This window comes from Myripristis murdjan, chromosome 21 (assembly GCF_902150065.1).
Source record: "Myripristis murdjan chromosome 21, fMyrMur1.1, whole genome shotgun sequence".
NCBI classification, from domain to species: domain Eukaryota; kingdom Metazoa; phylum Chordata; class Actinopteri; order Holocentriformes; family Holocentridae; genus Myripristis; species Myripristis murdjan.
This window is the reverse complement of record NC_044000.1, coordinates 25,160,372-25,186,520: the sequence shown is the minus strand read 5'-3', so window position 1 is coordinate 25,186,520 and position 26,149 is coordinate 25,160,372. Positions and strand designations below refer to the sequence as shown.

General features: G+C 45.4%; 2 protein-coding genes across 2 annotated transcripts in view; one reads left to right on the top strand and one right to left on the bottom strand.

The window, feature by feature from the left end:
• Positions 1–5,783: 5,783 nt before the first annotated feature.
• On the top strand, positions 5,784–20,070 carry LOC115379696 (uncharacterized). Its single transcript, XM_030080525.1, has 9 exons — positions 5,784–5,826; positions 8,545–8,890; positions 10,829–11,034; positions 11,585–11,713; positions 13,126–13,198; positions 13,786–13,988; positions 16,238–16,324; positions 16,551–16,605; positions 18,528–20,070. The coding sequence occupies exons 2-9, from the start codon at positions 8,551–8,553 to the stop codon at positions 18,785–18,787; spliced, it is 1,353 nt and encodes a 450-aa protein (XP_029936385.1). The 5' UTR covers positions 5,784–5,826; positions 8,545–8,550; the 3' UTR covers positions 18,788–20,070.
• Positions 20,071–21,100: 1,030 nt separating this feature from the next.
• Positions 21,101–26,149, bottom strand: part of fer1l6 (fer-1 like family member 6) — a 39,622-nt gene continuing 34,573 nt past the window's right edge. Inside the window, exons 42-46 of the mRNA XM_030080535.1 lie at positions 25,885–26,005; positions 23,495–23,615; positions 23,190–23,347; positions 21,660–21,760; positions 21,101–21,469 (exon numbers count right to left, since the gene is read on the bottom strand). Coding sequence (XP_029936395.1) covers positions 21,289–21,469; positions 21,660–21,760; positions 23,190–23,347; positions 23,495–23,615; positions 25,885–26,005 — 682 coding nt within the window. The 3' untranslated portion in view covers positions 21,101–21,288. The remainder of the gene's footprint in view (positions 21,470–21,659; positions 21,761–23,189; positions 23,348–23,494; positions 23,616–25,884; positions 26,006–26,149) is intronic.

Sequence of the window (26,149 nt, the reverse complement as noted above, 5' to 3'; positions counted from 1 at the left end):
CTGTTAAACTGAAACTGCTCATATTTTGCAGCGATATTCAGTGTCTCCAAACATTTTCAGGCTAAACCAAAGTAATAAAAACAACTTTTAAAAAATGTAATAAAAGTATTGAGAGTCTCAGGAAAATGATTCATTCACTCAAACATTATCAGAGAATAAAACTGAGAAATAAAATGTGAAAATTAAAAACAATCTGTGTATGATCAAACATTTAAAAACAGAATAAAACCCTAAAATATTTTGTCTTAATAAGTAAAACATCATGAATGTGAGCTGCTTGGACATTTTACATTTTTACGTTTTTACATTTTTACATTTTTACATTTTTACATCACCGTGTGGCATTTGATTAGTAGCATTTGATGTTTTGAATAAATCTGATCTCTCATCTCTCTAATGATGATGATGATGATGAAGATGATGATGATTGGCAGGTGCAGCTGTGGGCGTGTCAGTGTGACATCAGCGGGCGTCTTACCAGGCTCGGAGACGTACACGGCAACGGCGGAGGGCGGCAGGTGGGCGAGGCGCCGGCACTCGGCCTCGGGCGGCAAGGAGGAGCGCAGGCAGCGGCGCAGGGTGTCCCACTGCAGCGTCTGCAGCCCCGACTGCACCCAGCGTTCCAGACGGGACCAGCCACCCCCTCCAGACGGGACACGCCCCCCTGCCACCGCCGCCGGGTCGGCCAGGAGGACCGGCAGGAGGAGGAGGAGGACCCGCATGGCCAGATGCTGAGAGGCGCAGGAGCAGGTTCAGATCGGAGAGGAGAGATGGCGCTCCGTCAGGACGTCCCACAGATGTTCTGATAGATTTAAAGATGGTGGACTGACCTCACCCCCTTCTGTACGGAGATGTTCCGTCAAAATGTCTTAATTTGGAGACTCACTCTCTGTCTGTCGGGTCGGGTCGGGACGGGACGGGACGGGACGGGACGGGACGGGACGGGACGGGACGGGACAGGTCGGGACAGGTCGGGTTAGGTTGGGTTGGGTTGGGACGGGACGGGACAGGATGAGACGGGATGGGAGGGTCGGGTCGGGGTCAGGTCAGGATAGGTCACCTCTGTCCTCTGATCCAGGGATGAGGTAGTGTGTCAAAACATCTCAAAGTAGATTCAGACTGCAGTGTTTTTTAAAGGTGAAGAAGTGACTGTCTCCTCTTCCTCTCAGGCTGGCTGGCTGTGATGGGACGTCCCAGATCCAGACAGGAGGTAGTTTATCCAAAAGTCTTAATGTAAGACAGACGGAGCAGATTGAGATTCTGTCCTCTGATCTGAGATGGGACGTCGATATAAACGTTCCTCAGCCTGCTGGTTTGTTTGAAGATGAACGATCTGATGGGACGTCCCAGCAGCAGCAGGTTAGGCTCCTGCTGGATCAAAACGTCCCGCAGGAGAAACTCCTCTTAGTTTTAATTGCAGCAGCAGCTCCGTGCCTCCTCTCTGTGCCTCCTCTCTGTCCCTCCTCTCTGTTCCTCTGTTCCTCCTCTCTCCTCTCTTTTCCTCCTCTCTGTTCCTCTCTGTTCCTCCTCTCTCCTCTCTCTTCCTCCTCTCTGTTCCTCTGTTCCTCCTCTCTCCTCTCTTTTCCTCCTCTCTGTTCCTCTCTGTTCCTCCTCTCTCCTCTCTGTTCCTCCTCTCTGTTCTTCTGTTCCTCTGATTCTGGGAGATTTTGGAAAGTTTCCTGTGGATTTGAGAGCTGTAGTTTGTTGTTTTGTTGTTTGTTGGTTTGTTTGTTGTTTGCTGTTTTCTTGGTTTGTTGGTTGTTTGATCAGATGTCCTGTTCAAACATTCAGATCCTCCTCAGGGTGTTTTTGCGGTGCTGGACTGACTTCTTCTTGCCTTCCTCCTCTTCCTCTTTATTTATTAAAATGTTTGTTGTGCCTCGTCTTCGTCAAAACGTCCCGTCCTCGCTCTTCTTCTTCTTCTCTGCTCTGTGTTCGTCCTCTCAGCATGTTGGACGATTATATCTTTTTCTCCTCCCTCTGTCCTGCGGCTCTGAGACGGGACGTCCCGCTGCAGGAGGAGCTCCGCTGAATGTGTGTGAGTGAGTGTGTGTGTGTGTGTGAGTGTGTGTGTGTGTGTGTGTGTGTGTGAGGTTCAAGCTGCTGCCTCTTTATCCTCTACTGCCCCCTGCCTGCCACCCACACACACACACACACACACACACACACACACGGTCCACAGAGATGATTAATTGTCCAGCTGAGGCTCTGCTTGGTTTCACTTTCATGTCACATTTTATCTTTCCTGCACCTGGAACTTTCTTCTTCTTCTTCTTGGATGTGGGTGTGTCAGGTGTGTGTGTGTGTGTGTGTGTGTGTGTGTGTGTGTGTGTGTGTGTGTGTGTGTGCAGGATGTCCTGTCAGGATGTTCAGATTGCAGTTTTCAGGGTTGAGATGTTGTATTCGTTGGGTTATCGTGATTGTTAATATTGATTAGTTATACTCATTGGTAGTATTGATTGGTGATATTGATTACTTCCAAGTCAAGTTTATTTTGTTTACGTCGGTCTTTGGTCCACATCAAACTATTTCTGTTTCACTGTCTTTATGTTTGTGTTGTTTGTAGTTTGTCTCTGTGGCTGCTCGGAGGAGACGCCGCTGGACGGGACAGGACGTTCTTATCATTCTTCTTCGTCGTCTTATTATTAATTGAAAGACTTCCTGTTCCTGGACAAACTGAGTTCCTTAGTTTTTCAGTTTTCTAAAATCCCAAAACCCTTCAGAGTGAAACCAGCTGCCTCAGCTCTCTGGGTGAAGAGCTCTCACTCTGTCCTGTTTCCAGGAACCACATCCAGACCGGACTCTGCAGAATCAGGAACAAAATATTGCCAGAATATTCAGCTGTTCAACTCCATCAGATTGATTTCTGACTTTTGCAACGAGTGACGTCAAGTTAGAGACAGTTCTAAAATAATAATAATAATAATAATAATAATTATTATTATTATTATTATTATTATTATAAATATTAGTTCTTTTCTCAAATAGTGACTCAATGTGCTTTAAATAAACAATCTTTGCTGATAACCGGAAGGTAGGTTGGAGGGCGAAGAAGGTGCAGGAGAGTGACGGTCGGACAGATGGTTATAATGTTACAACAAGGAAATCTTAGAAATTCAACAAATGAAATCGGAAAGAAGACACAAGTGTCTACAAGAGGAAATTCTTGGAAACGAGAAGTAACAAAAATGGGGAAACCTGAACTGAGATATGCGGTGGCGGGTAGGCACAACTATGATGTGAATGGTCCAGAGTGGGGAGAGTCTGAAATTTACTATAGTGAAGATAGCATGGAAGTAAATCAAGATAATAAGAGGATGAGAGAGAAAAGAACAGGGCATTCTCCAGGCACTAGTACAAAGAAAACCAGGAGTGATAGCAGCGACCCAAAGGAAGATTCAAGTGCTTCACTGAGCCAAGAGTGTAGGATTATATTGAGGTCCTCAATGAGTCCAGTTAAATTAACTACTATTTTGAAGAACCAGATTGGAGATATACAAATGGCTAAGATTTTGAAAGATGGAAATTTGTTGATTGTGTGTGATAATGAAGAGCAGAGAGAGCGTGCTGGCAGGATGAAAGAAGTAGGACGATTCAAAGTGGTGAGTGTAAGTCATATTGAAAGGAGGAATAAATGGATCAAAGGGGTGATTTCAGGGATACCTATCAGTGTTTCAGTAGAGGAAGTAAAAGCAAATCTGAAAGGAGGAGTTTTAAAAGATGCTTGACGGCTTCAGATAACTCGAGAAGGTGTAAGGAAAGAAAGTGAATGTTTAATGCTGGACTTTGAAGGTGAGGTGCTTCCCAGGAAAGTAACTCTTGGTTACACGAGCTACAATGTCAGAGAATACATACCGAAACCACTGAGGTGTTACAACCGCCAAAAGTTTGGGCATATAGGAAAGGGATGTAAAGAAAGGAGAAGATGTGCAAGGTGTGGAGGAGATCATGATTATGGTCAATGCAATCAAGTGAACCCTAAATGTTGTAGCTGTGGAGGAAGTCACAGTGTGGCTTATGGGGGATGTGAAGTAATGAAAAGGGAGTTGGAAATACAACAGGCAAGAGTCCAGAATAAAGTCACATATGCAGAAGCTGTAAAGATGGTAAAACTCAGTGATGGAAATGAGGAAAGAGGGAGGGAAGAGAGGCGGTCTACAAAGGAATCAAGCCATGAAAATGAAGGGAAAGTAATGGTTGATCTTCTCTCAGGTTCAGGGTGATGTTGGAAGATCATTGTTCGCTGATGATGGGGCCTTGTGGAAAAGGGGGGAAAATATCAATCATATCATGAATAAAATGCAAGAGGCAGTTAAAGTTGTGGAGAAATTGTCATATTCCTGGGGATTTAAGTTCTCAATAGAAAAAGCCAAGGTAGTAATGTTTACAAGAAAGAGAGGAGTTAATACCATGATAAATATGTATGAGCAAAGGATAGAGCAAGTTAAAGTATTTCGTTTTCTAGGGGTGTGGTTAGATACAAGGCTAACATGGAATGAACATATTCAGAAGGTAATTGATAAATGCAAAAAGGTATTAATGTAATGAGATGTTTGACAGGGTTAGACTGAGGAGCAAGTAGACCTGCTATCAAGAATTTGTATGTAGCACTAATTAGGTCAGTGCTGGATTACAGGTGTATAGTTTATGGATCAGCATTAAAAACCTCAATAAAGAAACTGGAGGTGATACAAGCTCAAGCCTTGAGACTCTGTTGTGGAGCATTCAGAACAACTCCTGTGTCTGCTCTTCAGGTGGAGATGGATGAAATCCCACTTCATATTAGATATAAACAACTAATGATGAACTACTGGGTAAATCATAAAGACATTCTGAGATCATCCAACAACAAAGGTGCTTCTCTCATGTTGGGAGAGAGTTAGAACTAAGCAGAAGTGTTTTGCATGGAGCAGTGAGGAAGTAGCAAGAGCCATGATATTAAATCAGAAAAACTATACCCCTGCAGTGCCGTTAACAGCCACCTTGGTTGTTTCCCTCAGTGGCCATTGACTTACATTTCCTTGGAACGCAGTTTAAAGAGTGTGGAAGTATTGTCAGTCTGGTTGAAGACAGAATACAAACAATATATAAAGAGTACGTTCCAGCGTATGCAGATGAATCTAAGGATCCTACTTCAGGAAGGACAAGTTTTGCATTCAGTATTCTTAGTTTAAAAGTTTCTGTTAAAAGACGAACTTCAGATCATCTGTCAGTATTCACTGTTGGGATGATGGCCATAGCAACAGTGCTGCAGTGGATAGAAGAGAAGCAAATTAAAAATGTTGTTCCTTGCACAGATTCCTATTCTTCTGTAAAGTCATTGCAGTCATTTAAATCCGAGAGTAGGCAAGACCTAGTCAATGAAATATATGAAAACCTGCACAGACTTAATAACATGAATCATTTGATGACATTTTTGTGGATCCTACAGGATTATGTGACTACTGCCAAGAAGAAGAATCAGGTAAACATGTTATTATTCACTGCCAAAAATACACCAGAGAACTAGAGATATGAAAAAGGAAGATGAGAAGACTTGGTATGGAACAGTTTAATCTTAAAAATGCTATTGTGGGATCAAGGTTTTTTTTTCAGTTTTTAGCAGACACAGGGTTGATCAATAGGATTTAGGATATGGAAATATGGAAGTTTTTTTTATGTTAATAGGGTAGTTAACTCTGGTCCACGCTCCATCATAGTAGGGGGGCGATAATACACCTTAGCGCAAGGTGCCACCCGCCATTAAAACAGAAGAAGAAGAAGAAGAAGAAGAAGAAGAAGAAGAAGAAGAAGAAGAAGAAGAAGAAGAAGAAGAAGAACCGGAAGGTATATATTTACTTCCGGTGAGAGTAAACAAACCGTGGCAGTTGTTGTGTTTTTAAATGATCGCAAATAACAACCTGTCCACGTATCCGACACACACACACACACACACACACACACACACACACACATATATATACATTAAACTGATTCGCACCGACCGAGCGGTCAGGCTAACGTTAGCTAACAGGCTAACGTGAACATCAGCAGCAGGTAAGAGCCGTTTAACAAACCGCACAGCTTCCGTGTTTTTAAATTAATTTAATGGCGTTTATGTTTAATGGGGATTAACGAGTATTGACGAGAATTAACATGAATTAACGATATTAACGAGCCCAAGAGGACAAAACGCACAGACGGAAGACGTGTGACGGCAGGCTAGCAGCTGCGCACGGAGCCCTGCAGGAGGCTAACGGAGCTAACGAGGCTAACGGAGCTAACGAGGCTAACACTAACTTCATTAGTCTCTGTAGGAGGTTAACGGAGCTAACGAGGCTAACGGAGCTAACGGAGCTAACCCTAACTTCATTAGTCTCTGTGACTTTGTAGCAACTCGATCAGCCCAGATGTTCTGTACATATGGTTCTGTAGTGTTCTGTACATATGGTTCTGTAGTGTTCTGTACATATGGTTCTCTAGTGTTCTGTAGTGTTCTGTAGCGTTGGTAGTGTTCTGTACATATGGTTCTCTAGTGTTCTGTAGGGTTGGTAGTGTTCTGTACATATGGTTCTCTAGTGTTCTGTAGTGTTCTTAACATATGTGTTCTGTAGTGTTCTGTACATATGGTTCTGTAGTGTTCTGTAGGGTTGGTAGTGTTCTGTACATATGGTTCTCTAGTGTTCTGTAGTGTTCTGTACATATGGTTCTCTAGTGTTCTGTAGGGTTGGTAATGTTCTGTACATATGGTTCTGTAGTGTTCTGTAGTGTTTGATTGATTCTGTACGAGCGGTGAATTGTTGTTTTGACAAGAACACCTGTCCGTGTCATCCAGTTGCAGAACCTGTGCTAACTGATGGTATGGTTCTCGCTGTTTGTATCAAGAACCAGCTGACTGCAGCAGGACAACACAGATCTAATAAAGATCAAACTGTTCTAAAAAGCAGAACGTTTGACAGAAACCCTGGAAAACTGTGAAAGTGCTGCATAGTCGTTTTGGCAGGTTTTTGTTTTGTGAGCGGAAAGATACAGTTCCGTTTGTGTCTTAAGAACACAGAACTGATGTTTTTTGTTTGTAAATTTGTATGTGTGAACATGGACCCTGACAAGAGAACATGCCTCTGACGCTCTGTAAGCTGGAACAGCTGGAACAGCCGAGCAGAGCCCCAGCTGTAGATTGTGATGGATGAAAAGTAAATTGTGTTTTCAAACGTCTGTCGGTTCCTCGGAGCTGAAACATGGAGGAATAGAAAGATCATTTTGTTTGCTCCTCCTCTGACAAGTAGGGCTGAACAATTTTAGGAAACGATCTAATTGCGAATAAAGCAATGCAATTTGCAGTGCAATATTCACCATGTACAGTAACAGATTTAAAACATGACAGAAAATTACATCATACCATCAAAACATTAAATGCTATTTACTCTAATGCAAGGATGAATACTAAAAGGTAAGAATTGCTTCCAGCATGTATTTATTGCCAAGAAACATGCATGTACATTCTTTAAAGTCCTTGACCAACAGCAGTTACTACAACTGAAGAAATAAAAGAGCCATTTTTGACTGTCTTAATTTTAAAAAGTAGTGCAAAAATCCTTAATTGTGTATAGTTGAAAAAATTTAATAAAATGCAAAACAATTAAAAAAAACAAAAAACAATGTTAAATAAGTAATAAGACTCCACATTTTTCAGCTCTGTGTTTTTTCCCTCCCACTCGGCGTACAGCTGTGGGATGGCAGCCTGGCTGAAGGAGGTGCGGGAGGGAATCATCTCTTCTGTCCAGCGTGCGGAGGAGGTTTTGAAATCTGTCTCTGGTGACCGTGTTAACAGACACCATGTCGTTGGCAGTGTCGTGTGTTATGGCAGTCGTTACCTCCCACTGTCTGCGGCTGCTCTTTTCATACGGTGTTACACAGCAAACGACGCTGTAATCGTAGTGTGTTTGCTGCAGCGGGCCTCAGCATCACTTTACCTCGACTTTTCACCGTACTGTTTGGTCATGCACTCGTCATGTAAATGCCTGTGGTCATTTTTCAAGTGCCGGTCTAAGCTGGTTGTGTTGCTGCTGGATGTTCGACAGGCTTTGCACAGAACCTGTTTCTGGTGCACGTCTGCAGTCTGAAACCTGAAATAAGACCAACGTCCTGCTTTTTTGGGATTAAATCCCCTAACTCTGCTTCTGGTTCAGCTTGAAGCCATTTCAAAACATGTTATTTAGGGACACCAACTTGTTGTTACTGAGTGTGTAAGGCGTCGCCTGGACAATGGCCGCTTCTGATTGGTTAGCGTGACTTCTCCACGCGTAGCATGCCGCTTCTGATTGGTGAGCTTGACAGGGCATGACAGCGGGATGGTAGGGAGACGGCATGTATGTGTAAAATAGTTGACACAACAGATCCTGGGTCAGTCAGGAGCGCTGCAAAGAAACGCAGCTTTTGTGATCACATGATTGCACTGTCTGAAATCGCAATTTCGATCAGAGAACGATAAATCGTTCAGCCCTATCTGATGGTGATGATGATGATGATGATGACGTCAGAGCTCTGTTGTCATGGTGATTCCAGGTCAGGATGGACGTGAGCATCGCTGTGTCGCTGATCCGGGGTCAGATGGGTGCGGTGGTGGAGCGTGCAGTGAACGTCGCCGTGGAGACGGTGCTGGCGGAGATGCTGAAGGTGGTGGGTGTGAAGTTCGAGGAGCTGAAGGCACAGGTGAAGACGCTGCGGCGCGATGTGGCGCTGAAGGACAAGGAGAACGACAAGATGAGAACCACATTGCGATTGGCCGAGGCCCGGCTCAGGCACTACCAGAGAGTGGTGGATCTGCACCTGCAGCACCGAGGCCCTGCCCCCGCCGACAGGAGCCAGCAGAGGACGGCCTCTGAGGGAGCGCCGCCCCGCCCAGGACCAGGTAACCAATCACAGCTCAGATTCATCATGTCAGGATAGGACCCAGGAAGTGACACTCAGCTGAAAGTGTTTAAACAGACGTGTCCTTGGCGACAGCAGGGGTGGGCAGCTTTAAAGGGCGCAGGCGGCACTGTGGCGGCGCTGACGGTGTGGCAAACCTTCAGAGATGAGTACAAACAGCAAAAAGAATCTTGTTACAAACTGCAGATACTTCAATATAACTATCAAAATAAAATACAAAATACTGTATTCAATTAAAATACAAGTAATTTGTATTTTGATAATACAAAAAGGCAGTCTATACAAACTAATATAACATTTTAGGCATTTAGTGGTCTCAGCATGGTCTTTGAGGAAAAAATGACAATAATGTAGTTAAAGTATTTCAAATACACAAATTCAAATTCATTTCACTTAAAATGTTTTATTAATTACATCTTATTTTTTCTTTCCAGCAAAATACCAATTACAGAATACTCAGAAGTAATTTACTACTTATTTTGAACACATCTCTGTGCATCTGTGTTATCTCAGCTGCTCTCAGCGCTCTGTCTGTAGCATTTCGGGACTGGATTTTACAGGATGGGTGGCGACTGCACCCAGGGCCCACAAAATGAATATCAGTGGGCTGCATGTGGCCCATGGGCCGTCAGTTGCCTGATTTACAGACATTATTAGTGCTTTGAACACATTGACTACATTTACATGCACAACATATTCCAATTCGGGTCAATATTCTGGTTAAGGTCATTTTCTGAATAAGGTGTTTATATGCGCTGCAGCAACTGGAATATTCCGTTTACATGTTACTTGGCATGTTTCCGTGTTTCGGCGTATTCCACGCTCTTATGTAATGCAACACTCAACCTGTGGGGGGCAGCAGTACACCTATAGGCGTCTGGTCTGCCGGAAATACAGAAGAAGAAGAAGAAGCTCATATCCTCCATGATACTGAAGTGTTTGATCAGCTGAAGGCAGACTGCAGTCTCCTCGCTCTTGCTGCTGTTCGCCATGTCGTTCTCCCTGCTTGCAGTAACCATAGCAACAAACACGCCCCAGGATTCCTTGTGAATCGAGCATGCGCAGACATAACTGAATATTCCGGTACGGGGCACTTTCCGATTAAGGTGTTTACATGGCACAATATTCCGGTTAGAACAGGCATATGCCAGGGGTCTGATTCAGAATTCTCTCCAACCGGAATATGACCTTAATCGGGTTCGGTGTGTTTACATGACTCGTGCGCAACCAGAATATTGAGGATATTCCAAATAATACAGGAATATGGTGTGCATGTAAACATGGTCATTGTGTATGTCTGTAAGATTATTAGTGTTTGCAGATACTAGAGAAAAATTTACAAATCATATCAAAAATAATAAAGGGCCCAGGATAGAACCCTGGAGCACCCCACAAAGTAGTTTTAACGTACTACAAATGCAGCCAACAATGGACACAAATTGTGCTCTATCATTTAAATAGTAGTTAAATTGAAGCCACGTGAGAGCAACTGAGGTTCTAACTAAGAGATTTATGATGGATGTATCAAATGCTTTGGTCAAATCCAAAACAGAAGAAATTGTTGACAAGCTGCAGCAGATCTGTCCTGACACTGAGGGCTGACATCAGAGCTTTTACTTTTCTTTCTTCTCTTTCTTCTATTGCTATATTATATTATTATTTCATTGTTTATCTGACCATTTTCCTTTCCTGTTCCTGACAGAAACCCAGTGTCAGTGTGTCAGGAGTCAAAGGGTTAAACAGTCTGAACTCTGACACATTGAGCTGAGATTTAAGCAGAAAGTAGAAAATGTTCAAGTGATCCCTCAAACATTTTCTGTATTTTAACAGTTTCTGGTCAATTAATGTAAACTGAGGAGCTGCTGGAGAATCAGATACGGATTCTCTTTACTCATCATGTATTCCCTGTTTCCTGCAGAGCCGTGCTCTGCAGAGCGAGACGCTCACAGGAAGGAGGACGAGGACTATGATTGGACCGTCAGCCTGCAGCTCCACACAGAGGCCATGCACCTGCCACTGGACCCACCCCCTGCCCCGGAGCCAGGTCAAGTGTCGGCCTCGCCCCCTCTGTCCCCAGATAGGTCGACGCAGGCGGACAGCTCCACCCTGCTGTGTGGAGTTCAGGTGAGACCTGAAACCCTGCCACAGCATCACCCTGCACCCTGCGCTACTGTACCCTGCGCTAGTGCACTGTGCGCTACTGCGCTACTGCGCCCTGCACTACTACACCCTGCGCTACTGCACCCTGTGGGCTGCGCTACTGCGCTACTGCACCCTGCACTACTGCACCCTGCGCTACTGCACCCTGCACTACTGCACCCTGCGCTACTGCACCCTGCGCTACTCCGCTCTGCACTACTGCACCCTGCGCTACTCCGCTCTGCACTACTGCACCCTGCGCTACTCCGCTCTGCACTACTGCACCCTGCGGGCTGTGCTACTTTGTCTGCTGTCACTGTTTTTGTTCTATTTGATTTTATGTCTAGAAAAAGTTTGTGTCAGAGTTTCTGCTAGCTTCAGTTTCACAACACGTCAGGGTGTGTTTGTGTCTGCAGGTGTTTACAGGTGGGCGGGTGTGTTTGATGTGTCTGCAGGTGTTTACAGGTGGGGGGGGGGTGTTTGATGTGTCTGCAGGTGTTTACAGGTGGGGGGGGGGTGTTTGATGTGTCTGCAGGTGAAACAGGAACAGCGGCAGGAGGAGGAGGAGGTGATCTGTATCAAGGAGGAGCCAGGGGAGGAACAGGAGGTGATGACTGCCCTGCTGCTAGACTGCTCCGCTCAGCAGAGCCAGCTGCTGGGGGAGGTGAGGGGGCGGAGCCAGAGAGCCTGTGAGGGCGGGGGGTAGCGGGGGGTGGTGGGTCACTATCCACTACAGGGTGTGTCGGCCATTTTGATAGTGTCTGAATTCTCAACAATCAGTCATGTAGCACACTATAAACTACCCAGAGTGCACTGCAGCGTGTAGGGGAGGGGGGTCAGGCTGCTCCCTCTAACACCAGACGATCACATTCTGTCAGCAAGTGATCATCTTAATTGCCAGAATTAAATAATGTAGTGCCAAGGCATTTCTCCTGTTTCCATAAAGGAAAAAGGAAACATCAGAATGAGCCAGCAGCCCCCGCTCGACAGGACGTCCCGTCAGGAGCATCGGCCTCTGTTGGTGGAAAGCAGTTCAAGTCTGACATCCAAACTACTTAACTCTTTAATACCCCTTTTCCACCAGGGCTGGTTCGGAGCCAGTGCCTGACTTAGCACCAGTTTTTTGGTTTTCCACCGCCCAAACAGGGGCCAAACTGGTGCCAAACTGGTTCCAAACTGGTGCTAGGCAAGCACCGACTCCGAGCAGGGGCTAAACAGGAGCCAGAGAAAGAACCGATGACGCGGCCCACCGCTTCATTGGTGGGCGGGGTTACAAAACAAAACAGGAACTGCGAACGCTATAAACATAAACAATAATCCCCGAGAAGCCGTGGGTTATACTGATTTTACAACGGCATGGAACGCAGCTCAGCAAATTACATTTAAGGATGAGAAGCACCCGTTTTATAACTAAACATAGCTGTCATTCGTTCCGATCACGAATCCGACAGGTAGCCAGCAATAATTGTGTTTTTCGCCCGGGGCCAGAAACTGTATCTGGAAAGCAGCGTTATATGCATGACTGAGACACGGCTCACGAACATCATCCCCGACTCACTGATCAGTTTCACCGGCTTCAGGACAGGACGGGCGGACACAGACAGAGACGCTGCAGCCACTGTATAGTATGAGTGTGCAGTTTTATGTGTGTTGAAGTGATGAAGCTGCCGTGACAATGTAATTTCCTGCAAAGGATTAATAAAGTATCATTCATTCATTCATTCATGATGGTTATTGTGATTCTGAGCGAGCGTCTCGCGCACCCACGTCATCACGTTTTCCGAAGACGTCATGACGTGGCTCTGACTTGGCTCCACTTGGCTCTTGGCTGATGGAAAAGCAAACCGGTTCTTCGTTGGCACCAGTTAAGCACCGGCTCTAGCACCAGCTCCGAACTAGCACCAGGTTCTTTCTGGTGGAAAAGGGGCATAAGACTCTCTGAGCGATGCAAGGCATTCTGGGAAATCAGGCATGTTGAGGAAAACGTCACCAACACAGGAAATGACATCACTGGATGACGGAGCTGAACATCCGACTGATGAGGTTTTCCCATCATGCCTCTGTCTGTCTCTCCAGGGTCAGAGTTCAGCGTCTGACTGGGTGGAGTTTCCTGTTCGAACCCTCCCGGACCAGAGCCCCGCCCCCAGCTGTGAGTGCACTGTGAGAGAGAGAGAGAGAGAGAGAGAGAGAGAGAGAGAGAGAGAGAGAGAGAGAGAGAGAGAGAGAGAGAGAGAGAGAGAGAGAGGAGAGAGAGAGAGAGAGAGAGAGAGGAGAGAGAGAGAGAGAGAGAGAGAGAGAGAGAGAGAGAGAGAGAGAGAGAGAGAGAGAATACCAGCTGTTAAACTCTGGCCTCTGATTGGACATGTTTCGTGTTATGTTTGATGTGCGGTTGTTTTAGTGGTCAGGTGATTTTAGCACAGGTTGACTGAAGACTTTTCCCATGATGCACAGCGGTGCTTATACTGTACAACATAAAAAACATTCATATTAGTGACAAGTCATTAATTATTGTTATAATGATTGATAATTTGTTGGATTAATGCACATATTGAGACATGCACATCATGCACATACAGTTCTTATTTCTTTTTCTGTTTCCAATAATTCAATTCTTCTCTTGAGAATTTGAGCAACTGCAACTGATCCCCTTTCCTCTCTGGGAACAATAAAGTTTCAGATTCTGAGTCAAATTTCTCCAGTAATCAATCCTCCTCCTCCTCCTCCCCCTGTCTCCAGACTCCATGGCCCAGGTGGCCCCGCCCCCCCTGCCCCAGGCCCCGCCCCCTGGCGTGGCGTCCCGCCCAGCAGGCCGTCCCTGGACCAAGGAGCTGAGTCTGTACGAGGAGTACAAGCTGCGCCGGAACGAGCTGCGGCGGCGAAGCCTCAGCAGACGCAGAGAGATGGAGAAGACGCTGCCGCAGCCGCTGCTCGCTGACCTGGTCAGACTTCCTGTCACCGTTACCGTGGCAACACTCACCACACACCCAGCACCTCTTTTGGACCCCTGACCTCAGACACAGTCAACACACTGGTTACCATAGCAATAGTCACATGGTAATGACGCAGTCATTTTATTCACATCAGCATCTGCTGATTTATCATCTCCATCTGATTGATAATCAATAAACAGAACCCAGGCCTCCCGTTGGCACACCTGAGGCCTGTACCTGCAGCTGGATTTGGGCTTAGCGAGCTAACTTCAGGCTTAACCCTGGGTTTTCTGTGCCAAAAAGGTGGCTTACTTTTTATCGGGGTATGTTGCCGTGGTAACATATGCTGAACACCTAACCTGCTCCAGAGCAGGTTAAGTTCAGGATAAGAGCTCAGCAGGTAGAAAAGCCCCACCTACTGACCAATCAGCTCTCTTGGAAAATGGCCTGCCCATTGGATGAGAACCCAGTAGATCGAGGTGCACAACTTGTGCACCTTTTTTTCCAAGTTAGGCTGAGTATTTTTTCCCCCTTTCTTCTTCTTCTTAAAATTAATACATTTTACTTAGACTTCTTATGTTCATTATGTTTGTTTTTCTTTCACATTTTGTTCAAATTTGGAGAGGAGGAAGAAGGAATTCTTCTTGTTTTTTTGTTTTGTTTTGGTTTGGTTTTTTTTACTCATGACTTTACACTGTCCAACCTGATCTTGTAGACTGATGTAGTGATTTTTAAAAATATTTTTGAAAATAAATGAGGGGAAATTAATTGAGAGGGTTAAATAAAAGTCTGATAAAATACAGGCCAGCCTCTGGGCTCCTTTAGGTTTCCATTAGTTTTCTCATATTTAGTCTGGGTGTCTGCCCTGAAAAGTCCACATGAGAGTTGATGCCAAATGTTTTACAGTCTTTAAGTGACATTGAAATAATATTTTAACCAGCAGAATCAACACGAGGCGTCAGATGGTTTATAAAATGAAATATCAAAATCAGTTGAATCAAAGTGATGATTTTGATGAAACTCAAACTGAGGGCAGACCTCCATCAAGGGTTGACCCTCACTGTGAGAGAGGGCCAGTTCCTCTGCAGGAGTGTGTGGCTGAGTGGGAGACACGTTCATTTATTGAACACACAAATGTTACTGTAGTCAGATCTACTCGTGCCGTCATGGTGGGGAAGTAAGATTATAATCCCACTAATTTACGCATTGTCACAGTCGGCTATTTTTTCCCAGCATTCCTTGGGGCTCTTGGCAGCTGCAACTGTGTTGCTTTTTGCCTGGATTATTGATTTATATTCCTTGTATTTATTTCAGATTATTGTCTCCTCCTCCGTTGTGAAGTATGTGGCTCGGGTGGATTTTTCCTTGTCTGTGATTGGTCGTATGCAGCAAACACCGCCTTTTTTATGTGACCATGCATAGATCTAGATTGGAAAAGCCTGGGTTCAGTTAGTGAGTTGATAGCCGGCTTTATGGTACCGAAAATCCAGAGTGCGGATGTCTGGTTAAGTGAAGCCAGAAAACTAAGAGAAAGCCCGGGGATGTTAATCCAGCTGCAGGGGACAGGCCCATGCAGCTGGTTCAGCTGCTTCAGCCAGTCAGCTGTCGGCTCCTCACTGTGGCTCCTGAGGCCGCAGGCGCTGATCAGGTATTGATCGACCATGACACGCCCAACTGGTGTGAGAACTGAGCTGAAACGAAACCAAAACACGAAGTGATGACACCAGAAGAGCTGTGATCGGTCTGACGGCTCAGCTGTGTTGAACACTCACTTCTGATTGGCCGGTGGTCTGCAGTCACCTGGTGACACCTGAGGGCTGCACTACGAAGCGAGGTTAGCGGGTCAGCGAGGTGTGTTGGGTCTGAACAGTTTGTCGTGTCACGAAGGCGGCTCTCTTTTGACCGGGCTTCATCGGCATGGTAACAGATGCTGCGAACATAACCTGCTGCGGACCAGGTTACGGTCAGAGTCTCAGCTTCACATCACCTTTTCTTCTGTTTGCTTCAGGTGATGCGTCTATTAACCCGTTGTAACCCACTGTAACCATTGCCATGGTTACTGTTCTGTTGCTGTGGTGACAGTGTGTTGAACTAGAATGATTTTACTGATTAACAGACTTAGCAGCAACACACACACACACACACACACACACACACCCTGCACAGAGGTAACCTGTGTGTATGTATGTGTGTGTGTGTGTGTGTGTGTGTGTGTGTGTGTGTGTGTGTGTGTGTGTGTGTGTGTGTGTGTGTTGCAGGTCCGAGAGCGCAGAGAGAAAACCAGACTGAGAGTCGCCAGGTGGAGAGCAAAGAGGAAACTGCAGGCGTGCCTCAGCCAGGCCCAGGTACTGATACTGCACTGCTACTACTACTGTAGTACTACTGTACTATTACTGCCATGCTACTGTAGTACCACTACTGTTATTGTAGTACTACTGCTGTTACTGTAGTATTACTACACTACTACTTTAGTACTACTTTTAGTATTACTACTGCTACTATAGTACTAATGCGGGTATGGTACTTGTGTTAGTGTAGTACTACTACTCTGTGATGTTGTTTGTCCTCCAGGCTCCAGGGGGCGCCGTGTTTCCTGTCAGCAGCCAGCAGCTCTCAGCTTCCTGCGGTGAGAACAGCTTCCCCTTTACTGACCCACTGTTACCATGGTAACAGAGCTGCTGTTGACCAGCAGGTCAGGTGTGTGTGTGTGTGTGTGTGTGTGTGTGTGTGTGTGTGTGTGTGTGTGTGTGTGTGTGAGACGACCCTGGCTCATGAGCCACAACACAAAGTGGAGACAGACGTCAGATCAGACATAATTTTATTTCAATAACTAATGAAAGTGAAACTGGAGGGGAGCAGCTCAGGAGGAGTTTCCCTGCCGGATGTCCTCCTCAGGGACAATTCAGCTCCTGGGGAGAGGGGCGCAACACCTCCCTCCGCACACGGGTTCCTCCAGGAGCCCTAAAAATTTAAACAAAGCTCTGCAGTCTTGTCCCCTCTAATTCTTCACACAAACAAGGAAAAGGGGACAGAGGAAACAAGTCCGAACTGAACTAAATGCTCTCAACAAATAGTTGCTGCTTAATGTCAAACCTTCAGGGGTTTACTCACATCCTCAGACAAAATCCCCTCTTCTACCAATTTATTTTTTTTTTACAGAGTTTTTAAGGTGTCTTTTAAACATTTATCAGTCACCTTGACATTAAAGTGCTCAGCAATCTTATATAATTGATCCTTTGTACTCCGATTCAGTAACTCCATGGAAGGAGCCTGAATGAAATCCTCCACCGCAGCGGCCATGTTCCAATACACCTACCTACCTATAGAGGACACTCACCAGGTTCATACTCAAAAAATGACAACACACTGGAAATCAGTCCCCCAACCTACCTCACCAGACACTGCCTAACTCAGCCCTAGTCTCCAAGCAGGTAATTGTGGGGGTACTTACACACTTGAAGTCAGTGGGGTGGGAAAGCAACCGGTTAGACCAGCGACCCCCCAGGAGCCACTGAAGGTGTTCCCGAGCAGAACCCGCAGTCTGCAGCCTAACAGGGGAACAGAAATCCAAAACTAAAGCCATTACCCTTGAACCAGCAAACATGAACTACCAGGGACTGACCAAGCACTCTCCCCAAAAACCAAACCCAAACCTGTGTGACTCTCCCACAAAAGTTACACTAGTGAATATTTTCACCATCCAGTGTGGCACAAAATACAATTTCCCAAGTATCACTTACCAGGAAAAATCCAAAACAATTGCCACAACTACTCAAAGCCAAAAAACAAGTTAACTAGTCCAGGTAAGAGGGACGAGCCCCCACTATGCCATGCAGCGGCTCAGAGGCACACACACACTTTCTGGTTAAATAAACTCAGTGTACCTGACAGTGAACCAGGTACACAAACACAGTCAGCACGAGTCTCAGTGTCTCAGCAGTGACAGTGATGGATGCAGGTGTGAACAGGTGCTGTAGTCCAGACACCAATCAAGATCAATCTAATAGAACATAGTCTAATAGAATATAATCTAACAGAAAATAATCTAACGGAAAATAACCCAACACCAAACAAACCCATCCTGAAATCAAAAATCTGTGTCGTTATACGGAAAGCATAACAAAATTTTGTGCGCTTCCATTTACAGTGCCTTTGAATAGTGAAAGAATAAAAAGAGAAAAACTTAATATATAAATTACTCAAACAAACAGTAAATAAAAACAATAAACATACAAACAATTAATATATTGCAATAAATATACGGCAGGGAGAGAGAGAGCAGCACCAGTGGAAACCCTTGCAGGTGAGGCTCATCCACCTGGGCCACGCCCCCCTGCAGGCCTCCTACACAGGAAGAGCAAAGAAAACCAACACAGGGGGGCGGGGTCATCACAGTGTGTGTGTGCATGTACGTGTGTGCGTGTGTGCGTGCGTGTGTGTTACACAGCTGTCCTGTGCTGAGCTGACCCTGGGTCAGTCTGACTGTGAGGTGATGAGGAAGTGTCTCCTGGCTCTGACCTGGGATCTGTTTCCTGTTTCCTGTTTCAGGGTCAGTCTCTGGCGGGCAGCCGCGGCGCCCGGTGCTGCCGCAGTGCAGCGGCTTCCTCATCAACAACAGCCTGCCTGCTGGCCTGCCCTTCATCACCCCCTCTGCCTCCTCCTCCTCCTCCTCGCTGCTCCTGGGAGCTCACGGCGTGGCCGAACACGCCTCTCAGCACGCCGTGACATCGTCGTCCTGCTCCTCCTACCCGCAGGTCAGCCTATCACAACAGAGCTCGTCTCTGACGGACGCTGATGTCTTCCAGTGAGTCTTCTCCTCAGTGCTTCGTTGTTCCCGTGGTGATGCGTCAGGTCAGGTGTCTTACCTTATGATGCGTTCAGTTCCACCTCAGAAATGTGTAACTCAGCTGACAGGTTGTAGTTTGCTGTTGTCCCAGCAGCAGTGAACACCTCATGTCACGTTGTGTTCGCTGTCCGGTTGGGTGGAAGAGCCACTGAAAGCTAAATATCACTACAAACCCTGCAAATCCCTTGACCTCTGACCTCCAGCTGTGTGAATGAAAATGGGTTCTCTGAACTGACTGGAAAGCTGAGACTCTTGTGGATTCAATGAGCCACATTTGATTCATGTGTGATGATGTTGGCCCCCATAGCAGCCATTTCACTGCAGGCGGTCTCTGGACGACTCAGAGACGTCCAGTTTGCTCTGTGATTTTTTTTTTCTGTTTCAGAATTTAGTCGCCACACAGCGTTTCCATTTTCCATCTGCATTGAGTGCCGCCATTCATTTGTGCAATGTAACCTGGTCAGGTGATTGACTCGTTAAGCCCCACCCACTCATAGGAAAACATTCAGCTGTCTGCTCCTAATGTAATTTCTTAACTCTCCTTTTTTTTGGAAAAAAAAAACACAAAAAAAACACCTTTTAGAAAACTGCACATCTAAATGCAGAAGCTTCTCCAGGAAGATGAACGTTGTTTTATGTTTGTCAGACTGTCCGGACGTCCTGCAGCTCATGCTGAAGGTTCTGGATGTTTGATGTGTGAGCAGATCTGAGATCCAGCAGTTGGGTTCCATAAATATGTTAGACTCCGCCCCCTTCCGAGATGGCGCCCCTCAGCCTCGTAGAGCAGCGTCCCGTTGTAACGAGGCCGTCCGGTCCTTGTGGCTCAAAGCGTCTCTCCCTGGTAGGCTCCGCCCCTCAAGGCTATATGCACCACAAGGTGGCGCTGTGGTTAGGGTTATCGATCAGGTCAAGAGTAAAGAACGATGTAATCAAAGAATTTTGTTGATTGATTTGTTGATTGAACAGCACTCATCACTGTCAGCGACCAATCAGAAAAAGAAGGGGTGGGACAGAAATGTGGGAGGAGCTTAGTCATAGCAGTGTGTGTGTGTGTGTGTGTGTGTGTGTGTGTGTGTGTGTGTTTGTTTCTGAAACTGAACTGATGTTTGAATTTGAAGCCAGATGTGTAAAATCTGTTGAGTTCATATTCACTGTAAATAAATGTTTAATATTGTTGAATGAGTCAATGTGCTGATGTCAGTTTCTGTTTGTTCTCAGATCAAATAAAGCCTCTGTCTCACCTGAGCTCAGGTGTTTTATCGTCCTTAATGCAGAACACAGCAAACACCTGTCACTCAAACCTGTGTATTCATTCACCACCTGCCTGGGCCCCGTGGCCACTATAGCATATACAAGATGAACAATAAAGTTCCAAGCACAGAACCTTGTGGAACTCCATGTAGAACTGTAGAGGAGTCGTCATCTACATGTACAAATTGAAAGTGATTTGATAGGCAGGACTTAAACCAGTTTAGTGCAGTTCCTCTAATGCCAATGAAATGTTCCAATCAGCAGTCAGCTTAGCTAAGCATGCTAACGTTACTGTTCTGAGCTGTGTGTGAAGCTTCTGCAAACTTTGACTGTCGCACAGAAAAAAAATAATGTCTGTGTGTATTTTTAGATAAGATAAAAACTTGTTATGATGCCGCCAGTGTTAGTTGAAACATACATCAGACAGGATTGTTCCAGAAACCTGAGATTCCAGGTTCTAGCTCCAGCCTCACGTTGCTACACTAAATGTCCTGCTCTGTCCAGCTGTGGCTATGAACTCACTGACTTGGCCTCTTGTCCTGTCCCAGGTGTGGATGGGGCAGGGGGACGTCCCGGAGCTGCAGGCCACACACACACACACGCACCTGCTGTGGCTGCAGTGGAGGCACATGACCTCAGGAGACCCACACTGATATAGATCATGTAATCACAGCTTAACCTGCCTGTATTTAGATATTTTATATCTGAAATACTTTTGCATATTTTGATCAAATTATACCTGTCAGTATCAGTTTTGTCTTGCTGGATTTGCGTGTCAGTGATGTCCATGAAGCCAGAAAGAGGAAAAATCAGCCAGATTAACTGGTATGATGTAAGCAACACAGGTGCAGCTAGTAAAACTGCTAACAGGTGTGTATGTCTGCTCGGTGTGTGACATTGACAATAGTTAATAGTAAATAGTAAAGTCAAATTCTGCTTAGGGCCCCATGAAGGCTTGGGCCGGCTCTGTTCATGCTGCAGAACATTTAATAAAATAAAAACACATGACACATCCAGGAAAATTTATTTTGAAAACAGCAGTTCTATGATGTCACATTAAAGTCCAACTGTTTGTTCCTAAACATGTTTTCTTTAATTAAGATGATTTCCATGTGAGATTAAACAATAAAAATTCCATACTTGCTTCTTCCCAATCAGAGTGCTGGAGCCTTCCCACCATGCACTGGGAGGGCCTGTGTGTGTGTGTGTGTGTTATCCGCTGACGATCTTGTTGGACAGCGCCCCCGGCAGTGTGTACAGCAGCAGGGCGAGGAAGAGCGCGGTGAGCAGCAGCAGCACAGCGATGATGATGTACTTCTTGTAGCTTCGCCAAATCAGGTGGAAGAAACATTTGAACGGGTTGACAAACCAGGAGAAGGACGTGTCGGGCCGGCTGGTAGGACACACACACACACACACACTGCGTGAAGCTATAAACTTAAAAGCCCGTTGATCGCATAAAAACATCTGATCATTTTTATTTGGCAGGTTTGGGTTCAGGTTGTCATTTTACTGTCATGACTTTATAACAACAACAACAACAATAATAATGATTATTACAATATCAGTACTCAGTCTCTTACTTGGGCTTGGGCAGTGGCTCCGGCTCCTTGCGAGCTCGTCCAACCGGATTTTTCTCCGCCTCTTCACCTGTCACCAGGTGAAACTCCGCCTCCACTTTACCCTGCAGGGTTCAGAGCACACGATACACCTGTCAATCAGATCTTCACAGGTGTGCACTATAACATCACCGTAACATGGCCAAGTGCAAATCCAACTTTTAATGAAGTCAAGTGTGTGACAAACGTTGTAGATAAGGTTTTATGCCCTCGCCTGCAAATTAAGAAAACACGAAGAAGACTTTGGCCACGATTTGATAAAATTATGAAAAATAATTTTTGAACTTATAATCAAAGTGCCTCAGATTCACTGTGACCAGTTTTTGGAAAATGTGTTTGGAACAAATCCAGCAAACATTACGTCATCATATTATTACATATATTACATCATCATTCCAACACCTTTTAACTGAAAATCAAAATCAGAGAGCAGTTATCATTCCTATTAAAACTGAATCAACACTACCTCGCATCTGTAAAATTACTGGCAACATGATCGTTTTAAATGTTCAGCCCTAAACACAAGACAACACGCCGTACTGAGGCCTGGTTCCACCTGCATTACCACCTGAGAGATCAGGTGCACAGGTGATCAGCTGTACAGGTGATCGGGTGTACAGGTGCACAGGTGATCGGGTGCACAGGTGATCAGGTGCACAGGTGATCAGGTGTACAGGTGATCAGGTGTACAGGTGCACAGGTGATCGGGTGCACGGGTGATCAGGTGCACAGGTGATCAGGTGCACAGGTGATCAGGTGTACAGGTGATCAAGTGCACAGGTGTACAGGTGGTTAGGGGTAAAAGGTGATCAGGTGTACAGTAATTTGTTTTATCTCCATCTGTTATATATCTTATTGACATTTGTTTTTTGCTGACTCTGCTGTCTGTTTTTATTTTACTGTCTTGTTTTTTCACTTTATTTATATAGCAGAGCGGCACAGACGGTGAAGCTCAAAGTGCTTTACATTAAAGGTTTATTATTGTTAGTATATTATTAGTGTTAGTGTTAGTATTAGTATTGGTATTAGTATTAGTGTTAGTGTTAGTATTAGTATTAGTGTTAGTGAAAGTATTAGTATTAGTGTTAGTATTAGTATTAGTGTTAGTATTAGTGTTAGTATTAGTATTAGTGTTAGTATTAGTGTTAGTGTTAGTATTAGTGTTAGTATTAGTATTAGTGTTAGTGTTAGTGTTAGTATTAGTGTTAGTATTAGTGTTAGTGTTAGTGTTAGTATTAGTGTTAGTATTAGTGTTAGTGTTAGTATTACTGTTAGTGTTAGCATTAGTGTTAGTATTAGTGTTAGTGTTAGTATTAGTGTTAGTATTAGTGTTAGTGTTAGTGTTAGTGTTAGTGTTAGTATTAGTGTTAGTGTTAGTGTTAGTATTAGTGTTAGTGTTAGCCCTCCCGTGTGCGTGTGTGCGTGCCTGCATGTGTGTGTGTGTGTGTGTGTGTGTGTGTGTGTGTGTGTGTCCGTGTGTGTGTGTGTGTGTACCGTCAGCTCTCCCGTCTTGCTGAAGGGCCACCAGCCTCTCGTTCTCTTCTGCTGGAAGATGGAGATCCTCTCCGTCCCATCGCTCAGCAGCTCGGCTTTGCATGACTTGGCCGACTTCGCCCCACGAGGGAAACCATGCAGGTCCAACTCCAGCGTCCCTGCACACGCACACGCGTGTTTTACTCTTTGTGTGACACTGTATTGACTCACATTCATTCTCAACCTGAACTATCCTCACATAACAGCTGGCATCGCTATAGCTACCACACACACACACACGCACACACACCCGCACATGCACGCACCTAGGAAGTCGTCAGAGGAAAGCGTCTCAAAGTCCCAGACCTGCAGAATGAGGACGGCGGGAAGTTTCTGCTCTGTTTTATCCAGAGAGAAAATATTCTCTCTCTTCCTGACTACGACCACCTGAGAGACAGAGAGACAGACAGACAGACAGACAGAGAGAGAGAGAGGGAGAGAGAGAGAGACAGAGGGAGGGACAGAGAGAGACAGAGAGACAGACAGACAGACAGACAGAGAGAGAGAGAGGGAGAGAGAGAGAGAGACAGTTCCTCTTCTCTTAAACGTCAGTGTCTCCTGTTGCTTTAAATGTGGTACAACAATGTCTTATTAAAAAGCCAAACCTCCACACAACTGAACTAAATCATTTCCAAGTTGTCATTTTTATCCAAAGTTATGCAGAAGATTGTCCACACAGCTTCAGTCTGTCAGAAACAACAGCATCAGTCAGGTTTCAGTCTCCAGTGACCTTCTGCTGTCTCCACTGGAACCTGCTGAGAAACTGCCTTCAGTTTAACAGCAGTAAGCCTGAAGAGGTCGTTTGAGGGGTGGAGCTGACCTCTCATGACAGAAGTCTTGGTGTCTTAAAAATTGACAAATAAACTCTGTAGTGTGATTGCTTCTTACTGCCAAACTGAAATCCTGTCCTTTAATGAGCCGAAGATCATTAGGAATGCCTTCATTTCCTCTGCTGGATCAACATCTGGGAATTTCTCCCTGCTTGGTGCAGAACTCTGAGACTTAAGACTGGAACCAGGAAGAGGAACACCACACCTGTTCTAACTGTCAAACATCAGAGCGACGACCAAGTTCTCTAAACAGCTTGGACGGACCAGAGATCAGTCAAGGCTCAGGGGTCTGTGTGACCAATCAATCGAGACTCAGGGGTACAGGCAATTGATTGAGGTTCAGAGTGATTGATTGAAGTTCAGGGTGATTGATCAAGGCTCAAGAGCCCGGGCGATGAATCGAGGTTCAGGATTCTAAAAACCTATGGGTCTCTCTTTCTTTGATAGCCCCTGTGGGGATTCAAATGAATGTCAACTGATATCTGGGAGGTGATTTTTTGTTTGATGTATTTTTGCAGTTTATTTGTCATGCTGCTGGTACTGCAGAAGCTGTTAGCCACCAGCTAACAACACGGTTTCCCCTCCAGGGAGTCATGTATTTTTGTATTTGTTTGTTTGAGTATTTGTGTGACTTTCTGCTCTGCACAAAGCAGACGTCGTATTAAATGTTTAAACTGCACAGATTTACAAGTCAGTTCCTTCTTTACTGATAAGGTTTCTGCCATCAGTAATTTGTTTTTCAAAGCCGCAGCGTGCCGCCACTAGCTAATGTGCCCTCACTCCTCTCATTTACCAGTGTCACTGAGGAGCAAGTGTCCAAACATAAATCATTCCCACAAAATCCAACAGAGCCTCGGGTGCGATGATCTGTAAGGAGCATGTGACATCTGTGGCGCTCATGCTGATTTGTCCTGAACAACATCAGGAGAATCAGACCACACCTGTGTGAACCTGCAGCTCGCCTCCTGGTCCAGGTGCTTGTGGTTCCTGCAGCTCCATCCTGGCAGGGCTCCCGGCGGCGCTCAAGCCTCTGCAGACGAGGGGCGCCCCGGTTAAGAGCGCGCACCATGTACCAGGGCTTAGTCCTGATTGCAGCGACCAGGGATCGAATCCGACCTCAGGTCCTGCACGTCATCCCCTCTCTCTCCCCTGCCTTTCCTGTCTCTCTCTCCCCTGCCTTTGCTGTCTCTCTCTACTGTGACTGTCAAATAAAGCAGAAATGCAAAAAAAAAAAAAAAAAAAAAAAAAAAAAAGCCTCTGCAGATGATCTAGAAGGTGGCGCTGCATGTGGTCTTCAACCAGCCCAAAACAGCTCATATCCCTCCACCGGCTCCCAGCTGCTGCTCGCATCAAACTCAAGGCCTGGACTCTCCGCTGCAGAGCAGCAGCCACACCTGCTCCTGCCTACCTGGACCCCCTCCTCCAGGTGTACGCTGCTCGGCCTCACAGCTCCTCTGTCCTCTGGATCAGAACCAGAGCTTCATGGCTCTTCATGTGGTTCTTCTCTCCTGAGTAGATCTTTGCTTGTGGTGGATAAAATGCTCACATGCTCTTTTTTATGTTTTTGTGTTTTTTTTGTTTTGTTTTTTTTTTACTGTGACTCAAGCGATTGTGTACATGCATGTGTTGTGTATTTGTTTGCTTTATATTCAGGCATGGCACAGTGAATTTTGTTGTACTTCGTGCAATGACAATAAAAGTCGTTGGATAAACCCATCTGCCAAATGTGAACTGTAATTGTAGTTAAAGTGAAACTACAGATACCTGAGGCTAAAGCACCAACAGGTTGGTGTCTGTCTCTCTGTTTGTTTGCCTGCTTGTCTCACCTTCTCAGCAGGAAGGTAGCTGAAGGGAAAGACGAAGCGCCAGTTGAAGTTTCCCTCTCCGGTCAGAGAATTGTAGTGAACATCTGTTTCCTGTCTGTCGTCCTCCAGACCCTTCAGCCATCTGAAGAGACAAACAAACAAAAGGAAGAAAAAAAGTGATAATTTAAGTGTCAGCCATTGAAGAACTTAAATTTCCATCCCAGACCTTCTGCATGTTGAGAGTTTTCTCTCCAGAACGTTCCTCTGATCTCCTCCCAGAGCGAGT